This window comes from Petaurus breviceps, unplaced genomic scaffold (assembly GCF_028583685.1).
Source record: "Petaurus breviceps papuanus isolate PSGF00001 unplaced genomic scaffold, PetGlider_PUasm1.0 689, whole genome shotgun sequence".
NCBI classification, from domain to species: Eukaryota; Metazoa; Chordata; class Mammalia; order Diprotodontia; family Petauridae; genus Petaurus; species Petaurus breviceps.
In genome coordinates, this window is record NW_027186458.1 from 10,062,127 (window position 1) to 10,071,952 (window position 9,826).

The 9,826-nt window shown below is 55.9% G+C and overlaps 1 protein-coding gene across 1 annotated transcript in view; it reads left to right on the forward strand.

Moving 5' to 3' along the window:
• Positions 1 to 9,183, forward strand: part of MTUS1 (microtubule associated scaffold protein 1) — a 93,554-nt gene extending 84,371 nt beyond the window's left edge. Inside the window, exons 10-14 of the mRNA XM_069104855.1 lie at positions 1,808 to 1,881; positions 2,001 to 2,096; positions 4,082 to 4,198; positions 5,715 to 5,812; positions 6,805 to 9,183. Coding sequence (XP_068960956.1) covers positions 1,808 to 1,881; positions 2,001 to 2,096; positions 4,082 to 4,198; positions 5,715 to 5,812; positions 6,805 to 7,018 — 599 coding nt within the window. The 3' untranslated portion in view covers positions 7,019 to 9,183. The remainder of the gene's footprint in view (positions 1 to 1,807; positions 1,882 to 2,000; positions 2,097 to 4,081; positions 4,199 to 5,714; positions 5,813 to 6,804) is intronic.
• The last annotated feature ends 643 nt before the right edge of the window (positions 9,184 to 9,826 follow it).

The following is a 9,826-nucleotide window of genomic DNA, read 5'->3' on the forward strand; positions in this document are numbered from 1 at the left end:
ATCTGGTCGCGCCTGAGTGGGCGCCCGTGGTGGCCCCCCCCCTGTCCTCCCCCCCCCCCTCACCATGGCCAGTGAAATCCTAGCAGCTTGTGCTGGCTGAGAGAGGAGACTTGCGGCCCACCTCCTGAGTACTCCTGCCCCCCCCCCCCTTACCATGGGACGGGGCCTTCCACTCATGCTGGGCCCTTCCCCTGAGGCCAAGCAGAGGGTTCCCTTCAGGGTGAGCCTGGAGGCTGGACTTAGCACGACCTAGAGGCCCATATTTGCCATGCTCTTCACTTGAATTTTATGGGCACTTTGAGACTGTGCCTTGGGGCAGTGGAGACAATGCTTGACTTGAGGTCAGGAAGACCCGAGTTCAAATCCAACCTCAGACACTTCCTTGCTGTGTGACCTCAGGCAAGCGCCTAACTTCTCTGTATCTCATTTTTCTCATCAGTATAATGGGGCTCATAGCACCCATTTCCTGGGGCTGTGAGGCTTCTCAAGTCCTGAAGCAAGCTACAACCACTGGTTATCCTTATCACCATTGGAAATATGACGTTTCTAATGATTTAGCAGGGGGCATTCTAGGGAACTTGGACACCTGGGGATGTGGGCAGGCTTTTCTCAATGGGATGCCTTTCTCTTGACCTTCAAGGCTCTAGGATGGGTAGGAGATGGGGGGAGATACATACATAGGCTTACAACCAGCCTCTCTTCTGGCCAGGTCCAGTCTCTGTCCCTCCTGAGCAGAACTTTTGGGCCAAAAGGGCTTGGGAAGGTGGTATCATGAGTCCCCCATGGATTTGTGTAAGGACAGGGATTGTTTCTGTTGGAATGTGGCATTGGCCAGAGAGGGCTCTGGCCTGTCCCTGGAGGAATCGATGTCCTGCTGAAGAGCGCTCTCATTCCAGATTGTTGGTCAAAAAATATCTGTTAAGCACCTACTATGTACCAGGCACTGGAATAAGCACCTACTATGTTCCAGGCACTGGGCTAAGTGCCTAGTATGTGCCAGCACTGGACTAAGCGCATACTGTGTGCCAAGCACTGGGATAAGCGCTTACTATGTGCCAGGCACTGGGATAAGCGCTTACTACGTGCTGGGCATTGGGCTAAGACTCTACTATGTGCCGGGCACTGGGCTAAGCACCTACTATGTGCCGAGCACTGGGATAAGTGCTTACTATGTGCCGGGCACTGGGCTAAGCCTCTACTATGTGCCGGGCACTGGGCTAAGCACTGGGGATACAAAAAGGCAAAAGACAGTTCTTGCCCTCGAAGGGCTCACAGTCTAATAGGAGAAAGAACATGCAAACAAGCTTTGTGCAGGAAAGACAGAACAGGTGAGGGGAGGGGAGGCCCAGCTTTAGGAGGGTCTGGGGAAGGTTCCCCTGGCTAAGGCCCCACAGTTGAGGTTGGTGCCCCTAGAGAGGGGGTCCCGGTCACAGTCATGAGGTCAGCCCCTTCTCATGGACGTGTGGGCCACCACCCTCCAGTCCTGATCCCACATTCCTGGCGGGGTCTTTGTAGCAGGAGCCTGGCAGGAGGCGGGGAGGGGTGGAGGGGGGTGGGGGCGGCTAGCAGACTTAGCAGGCATGAGCACAGGCCTTCTCTGCCTCAGCTTGCCGAGTGCCCAGACCTTCCCTTCCCTTGGAGTCACAGTGGGGCCTCGCATCAGTCTGCCAAGCGCTCAGGGCCTCAGCCAGCCACTTTGGAAGGCCCTGACTTGGAGCCTGAAGGGAGAAATGTGGGCTTGTCGTGTGGGCTGCTTGGAGGCCGGCTGGTGTGCCACTCCTGCCTCAGCGATCTCGCCTCTTTTCAGAAATCAAGGAGTGCCATGACCTGGAGAAGACGTCCCTGGAGGAGTTATTCTCTGAGAAGCGCGAGTCACTGGAGGTGAGCGACCCCCCCAAACCAGGCCCCTGGGCCTGTGGGGGCAGCGTCAAGGGGCCCTCGTTTCACGACCGGTTCTCTGCCACCTTGGACGTCCCATGTTGTCTCTGTCTTATTTGTAGAAAGAGATCCATGATCTGAAGAGTAAGAACGACGCTCTGAATGAGAAACTTCAATTGGAGGAGCAGAAAGCAGCTTCCAGAGAGAAGGCCAACCAGGTACGTCTGGCTGCCACGCCCTAGGAGTGGGCCATGGAAGCCTGGTATCTGGGGGAGTGCCCCTGGGGATGTCTGTCTGGGGGGAGGAGGCCTGTCTGCAGCGCCTCTGGGGATGTCTGTCTGGGGGGAGGGGGCCTGTCTGCAGCGCCTCTGGGGATGTCTGTCTGGGGGGATCTTTATGCAGTGGCTCTGGGGAGGTATTGGGGCGGGGGCTGTCTATAGTGTCTTCAGGGATGTGTCTGGGGGGTCCCTTTCTACAGCAGCTTTCGGGATGTGTTGGAGTCCTTGTCTACATCAACTTTGGGGATGTTTTGGGGAGCCCTGTCCACAATGGCTTTAGAGATGTGTCTGATATGACAGTAAAGTAGGCCAGTGTCAGACAGGCTTGAAAAAGCTGCTTTTAAATACTAACCTAAGAAAAATCCATCACAACTCAACACACAGCACCTACTGTGTGCAGACCTGCATGGCACCTACAGTATGCAGAGCCCCCATGCTCAGGGTTGGAAGAGATACAAAGTTTCAGTTAGGCCCCATCCCACTTTCATGGTGTTTCCAGGAGACTGACCTAGGTCCCAGTGAATGTAATACAAAGTAACAAGTTGGAAAGAGAAGGCAAGCCACATGCTGTGAAGGGTCCCCATCGGAGGCTTCCTGCAAAAGGAGGTGTTGCGGAGCTGTTTAGAAGAGGAATAGATATCAACTGAGGGACTGAGAGAAAGGGAAGAATGCCATTCCCCACAGAGGGACCTGTTGGTGCAGAGATGCAGAGGTGGAGAAGTGTGTACAGGCAACAGTGAATAGTCCAATTTGGTGGGAGAATAAAGAGTGTATGGAGGAGAGGAACAGGACACAGGGCAAGAAAGGTAACAATGCTGAATGCCCTGCCAAAGAGTGAGTTAGAGAGAGCTTTGCTTGGTAGGGACTAGGGAGCTGCAGAAGAATTTTGAGCATGGAGTGACCTGAGCAGACCAGTGTATAAGGAAAATTATTCTGGCAGCATACAGAGGATAGGTTGGAAAGATGAGAGCAGAGGGGAGAAGGCCTATGCGAGGGTGAGGGTGGCAGCTGGATTATAGACAGTGGGACCTAATGGAAAAGCTGCCGGACCCAATGTCCAGAGTGCTGACTCCTCCCATTCGGCTGTCCGTGTGACCTTGGCTTAGGCACCTCACCCCTGTAGACCATTTCCTCATCTCTGCTGAGACAGTTGCCCTAGGCTCACTGATGCAGAGCCAGAATGGAAATCAAGCTGGCTAGGCCAATCCCCTCACTTTCTGATGAAGACACTGAGGGTCAGGGAGAAAAATGACATGCCTTATGCCATTAGGACAGCAAGGAATTGAGCCAGGATTTGAACCCAGGTCCTTGGACAAGCTCTCTTCTCATTGTCTCCCAGGTCCCTTTCAGCTTCCAAGTATCTGGTTGTGTAGCTTGGACAGGTTTTCCTTGCACTGACTCTTTGTGGGGTGTGGATGGTGGGGTGTTACTGTTGCCCCCTCATGGCCATGGGCAGGCTTTTCCAGAGAGGTTTCACTGTTCTTTTCTCATGGCCTCTGTTCCTTCCCCTGCCCCAGCTCCAGTGCTGACAGTTGAATTGCAAAGGCCCTTAGAGGTCCTCAAGGTCTACTCCCTTATGTCTCAGAAGAGGAGCTGAGGTTTGGGAGTTGCCCCTGACTGGGCAAAGCCTTGAGTCAGTCTCCCTTTGTTTCTGATTGATTTCTAGGCAGTCATGGTGTGCCAGGGCATAGAGGTCCAGTGGAGATAGGTCTGGATTTGGAGTCTCAGCTTAGCCTCTTATTAGCTGGGTGACCAAGGACACCATCAGGTGCCTCAGTTTCCCAAGCTGTAAACTTGGGATGATACTGTGTAGGCCTCCCACCTGCAAATATTCTGTAAATGTCAATATGTTCTGAGTAGAGGGGGTGCCATCTTTGGGTGGAGACCTAGCCTAACCTTGGGGTTCTCTCCACTTGTTTCTGCAGAAGAACCCTCAGATCATGTACCTGGAGCGGGAGCTGGAGAGCCTCAAGGCCGTGTTGGAGATCAAGAATGAGAAGCTGCACCAGCAAGATGTCAAGTTGCTCAGGATGGAAAAGCTGGTGAGATCCCATGGGCAGGAGGGCCACCCTATGGCTACTGCCACTTGAGGCTAGGCATGCACTCATGGGGAGGGGCCTTCCTCCGCCTGCTGTGGCTGGCCAGGGTCCCTGGCTGAGGCTCTCGCCCACTGTGGCCAGCGGGGGTCCCCACCCACCACAGCTGGCTGAGGCCCTTATTTACCACACCTGGCCAGGGCACTAGCATTGGCATTGTCAAACTCTCCTATTCTTTGCAGATGGGGGGTGGAGTGGGAGGGAGGCTGAGTCCTCCTGGTAGCTACTCTCTGGACCTCTAGGGGAGGGTCCAGCTCACTGAGAAGTCTCAGCCCTCAGTGGCCGGCCTGCGGTGTACCATCTGTGGCTCGGGCAGCCTCTGCCCTGGAACCTCAAAGCACACATTAAAGCACATCCATCAGCCCAAGTGGGGGTGGGCTGAGGAGGAGGGCCACAGCTGGCATGAGCCTTGCCTGACCGTGCTTGCCTCTGGCTGGCACCGGCTGGTGCCCTGGCTACCCTAGTTACCAGGAGGTTGGTTCAGGTCTGGAGCAGGGCTGTCATGAAAACAAAATGAGCCCCCGACCAGGACACCAGCTCCTGTGTGATCAGCAGCATCCCAATCCATTGTGGAGAAGCAGTGGGCAGCTGGGCAGCCAGCCTCAGCCTTAGAAAGCCCTGGGGTCAGCTCTTCCTGCAGACTCACCAGCCCCCCAAGCCTCTCCCTACAGGAGCGGGCACCGTGTCACAATAGGCTCTTAGTCTGCTCCCCATATTCCCCAGGGGCTGCCCCGTGGGCTAGGCCTGGGTGCTGGGCCTTCTCTTGAGAGTGAGCAGGGAGGACCTGTGCACCCAGATGTGGGGAGCCATCAGCCTCTCTCCTGAGCTTTCCTGGGATGCAGTTTGTCTCCTGCCTGAGGCATCTGAGGGCCATGAGAAAGCTTGGAGGAGGAGGTTCAGGACAGCCCTGCCCCTTGCTGGAAACTCCCTCAACATCTGGTGAAGGAAGGGAAGCATGGCACTGAGGGCTGTCAGGACTTGGCCACCCCTCCACTCATGGGGGCACCAGAAGCCCAGCATGGCATTGTCATTGGTCATCCCCTGGCATCAGTGTCTGGCAATGCCAGGCAGGCCCAGGGCAGGTGCTGGGCTCCAGGAGGGCACTGTCAGACCGCTTCGTTCTTTGTGGAGGATCATGAGAGGGAAAGTGGTCTGGCTCCAGGAAGGGCCAAGCACTCCTTCCTGGGAGGGCTCCAAGCAGACACCTAGGAGAGGATTCCTGGTCCAGAGGAGATTTGGCCCAGCGGGGGGCTGAGGTCTCTGCCAGCTCTGAGATGCAGTGACCCAGACACTCACCTCACTGGGTCTGTTCTCATACGGGCAGCTTCCTGGCACATCCCCATGGGCTGGGGCCCTTCTGTGCTGTCCAGCTCTCTCTGCAGAGAATTAGCTGCATGTGCCAAGCGCTAGGTGGGCAGGGTCCAGGGTTCAAGCTCTGACCCCCTGGCTGCTTTGTGTCAAGGTGGACAGTAACACAGCCCTGGAGGACAAGCTGAATAGAGTCCAGCAGGAGAATGAGGAGCTGAAAGCACGGATGGACAAGCATATGGCCATTTCGAGGTGAGATTCCCCAGCCCTGAGCTCAGAGCCTCACTGCCCGGGGCCACACTGCTGACCCATTGCGCCCTCCCAGAAATGAGAGGGCATCACTGATGTGGGAGGGAGGGCAGTGGTCCCTAGGTCACTATTGCCTGGGACTTCTGCTCTTCTCTCTCCTTCTGTCTCCCTTTTTCCTCCTCCTTTCCTCTTCTTTCTACCTCTCCTCCTCTCCCCTCTCTTACCCTTGCCTCTCCTCTCCCTCCCCTTTTCCCTCTTCTTCCTCCTCCCTCCCCCCTCTTTACCCCTCTCTTCCCTTCCTCTCTTCTCCCCTCCCACCTCTCCCTCTCCCCTCTCTCCCCCTCTCTTTTCCTTCTCCTCTCCTCTCTCCTGTCCTCCCCTCCCTCCCTCTCTCCCTCTCTTCCCTCCTCCCTCTCCCCTCCCTTTCCCCCTCTCCCTCACCCTTCCTTACCCCTTTCCCCCCTCCCTCCCCTTCTTTTCCCCCTCTTTCCTCCTCTCCCCTTCCTCTCCTTCTCTCCCCTCTCTCCTGTCCTCCCCTCCCTCCTCTCCCCCCTCTCTCCCTCTTCCCTTCCTCCCCTCCCTCCCCTCCCCCCTTACTCCCTCTTCCCTTCCTCCCCTCCCTCCCTTCCTCTCTTTTCCCCTCTCTCCTCCTCTCCCTCCCCCTCCTCCTCCCCTCCTCTCCCTCTCCCCTCCCTCCTCTCTTCTCCTTCCCCTCTCTCCCTGTCTTTCCTGTCCTCTCCTCCTCCCCCTCCCCTCCTTTCCCCCTCTCCTCTCCTCCTCCCCTCCCTTCCTCTCTCCTGCCCCTTTCCCCTCTCTCCCTCCCCACTCCCCTCTCCACCCTCTCCTTCCCCCCTCCTCCTCTCTCCTGCCCCTCTCCCCTCTCCTTTGGCTCCCACAGGGCTCAGAGGCTCCATAGTGTCAGGCCTTCCTTCCCTTTGGGTCCCCAGACCTCTGTGCTGGACACCCACATTGCCCATCCCCTTCTCCTCCCTTAGGCAGCTCTCCACAGAGCAGGCCGTCCTGCAGGAGTCTCTGGAGAAGGAATCCAAGGTCAACAAGAGGCTGTCGATGGAGAACGAGGAGCTGCTGTGGAAACTTCACAATGGGGACCTGTGCAGCCCCAAGAAGTCCCCACCATCAGCAGCGCTGCCTCTCTCCTCCCCGAGGAGCTCCGCCTCCTTCCCCAGCCCCACAGGCTCCCCCAGATGACCCTTCCCGGGCTCGGGTTGACAGCTGCCTGGGAGCTCAGGGGACTGACCCTTGCACTGCTCGTGGCCCTTGAGGGCCTGGCAGGGGCACTCAGGTGGCGGCCGGCCTGGGAGCCCGGGAGCCCGCGGACTGACAGCCGGATGGCTCCTCCTGCCGGCCCTGCCAGACTTCAGGAATGCCCCCTGCGGGGCTTGCAGGCAGAGACAGTGATGCACAGAGCACTTGGTGAGCCAGACTAGTCTCGCTCGCTGCCTTTCTCCCCCTCCTGGGGGGAACCAGCTCAGGGCCTCTTCATGTAGAGCATAACCTTTCTCATGTCCTTGTCACAGACACTTTTCCTCTGGGCCGCCTTGGTCTCGTGGGAATGGGTGGGCATGGGGCTTGCACGTGCCACCACCTTTGGCTCCGGAGGGGCTGTGGGGAACTGCGGGATGGGTGTGGATATGCCAGTGGCTGTGTCAGTGGCTGCAAGGCCTTCTCAGCCATGGACACCCCGGCCAGGGAGGAGAATGGGCTGCTTGGGGGGTGGGGTCCCTGGCTGGAGACCTTTGGCCCTGCATTCTGGGGAGGACAGGCCCTTCAGATGGAAGTCCAGCTGTGGGAACTGAAGCGAGTACGAGGTTCTGTCATTGTCAGTGACCCCACGCCCCACAAGTCTGCTTCTGGTTCATTTTTTTAGCTACAGACAGAGGTAAACACTAATGTGTCTCCCCTGGATCCCCAGGAGTAAGGCTTCTTTCTTGGGGTTCAGTCCTGGACTGATTCTTCCAAGGAAGGAAGGAGAAGGGGTCCCCCGGAGTCCCCACCTCCTCCTCATTTTTTTACTTGCTCTGAATAGTCACCCATAGTTGGGAGCTACCTCTCCCCTCCTCTCCTCCCCTCGCTCCCCTTCCTTCCCTCCCCTTTCCTTTCTAAAGCCATGACATAAGCCTTCTACCTCCTTTTCTCTGGGACAAGGGTAATTAATATGCTCACCCAGAACCAGCTCGTTTTCCAGGCAGAAAAGTCATTTTCCAAAAAACCCTGAGGCCGGACTCTAACATTATAAACTATTGAAAAACCCGGAACCAGCTAGTTTGGGGAAGTGGCAAGGGAAAATAATTGATTAGCAAAGTTTGGGAAGAGGCCAGCCATATCTCTGTGTTCAAGGGAAGGAATGCCCTAGGGGATGAGGGCTTGGCTAGAATGAGCCAGAGGGGAGCCCCAACTAACAGCTCTAGCTCTTTCTTGGAGAAATTCTGGGGAGAGAGCAGAGGGGCTGTGTCAGAGTAGAAGCCATGGCCTGTGCAGCTGTCCATTTCTAAACTTCATCAGCTCCCCCAGCCTCCTCCTCCACCCCAGGCAACCTTGGGGACCAGAAGAGCAGGGGTGAGGCTTCCCCTTGTCTTTGAATTTGATGCTGTGCTGCCAATGAGCTGGAAGTCCAGGAACCCTCTGGGAGCCGCCATGCCGACTTTGGACACCAGGGGGCGAGTTGAAGTTCAGGAGGCATGATGATTTGTAACAATTCCTTCTTTTGTTTTGTGTTTAATCTCCAGTGTTGTGTTGTATGCATAATCTCTCCATTTGTAGGGATGGTTGGCAAGCCAGCTGCCTTTAGGCTCCTAGTGGGAGCAGGGGCTGCTGGAATATGTGTCCTTGGTCTGGCCACCTCCTGGGGGCCAGGCATCCCAGGACATGGAAGGCTGCTGTAGTGCTCAGGGGTGTGGGGACACATGTGCCGCTCCAGTCTTGAGTCAGATGGGAGTCAGCAGGAGAGGAGAACAGCTCTTTGAAGATGCTTTTCCAGGTCCATATTGGAGGATGGTGCTGAGAAAAGGCCAGAGGGCTAGCTGGGCAGAGTCAGGCTGAGACTCTGCTTGGTCAATGCTGAGCTTCCCTGACTGTGCCCAAATGAAATGCCCTTCCCACATTCATGTCTTCCACCCCTGTCAGATCCTATCACCTAGGAGTTCAAGGCTCAGAACCCCACCCCCCACCCCACCCCAGGTATTCTGAATGCAATCCTAAAAGGTGGATCCTAGGGGCTAGAATTGGACCCTCGAAGCTGGCTGGTCCTTAGATCTTCTGATTGCTCTGAATTAGGGGGCTGGGGCTTGGGAAAGAACTGATGTATTTTGAGTTGTGTGTGTTAAAATAATAAATAAAAATTTGAGATAGCTAAATTCTTGTTGCAAGCCAGTCTTCTATGGTTCTCAAAAAATAAGCCACAGAAAGTGGCTCCTTCCTGCATGGCTGAAGTATGACTTGCGGGGGGGGGGGGGCTTGGGGTCCTTTCCAGCTTGAGCGCTAGGATGCTATGGGTGATGTTACTGGGTATGTTTTCTCATCTATGCGTTAGGAGGCCTCTGAGGGCCCTTCCATCTCAAGAGCTTGGAATCTGCGATGGAGGCTTCTTTATGTTCCAGTTGTGTTTCTGTGGAGTTAGGGAGGCAGTTAAACAGGAAAGGTCACTGGTTTTAGAATCAGGACCTTGGTTCAAATCCTGCCTCTGAAGCTCCTGTCTGTGGGACCTTGGGCAATTTCTGCCTTGCTTCTGTAAGCAGGGGTAGGGGGTGGGGGTGGGTGAGGTGACTTCTGATGTACCTTTCAGCTTTAATATCCTACGAACTGTGACACTCTACCAAGAATTTTGGGAGTAAAACCCCTTTTTCCCCGGAAGGAGCCCAGTGGAGCATGATCCAGACAGCACTGGGATTGGGGACCTGGGACTGACCAAGCCTCTGACTGAATAGGTGGTTGGGGCAAGCCACTTCTAGCCTCCATTTTCTTATCTGTAAAATGGGCACAGTAACCCTAGGCTGCACC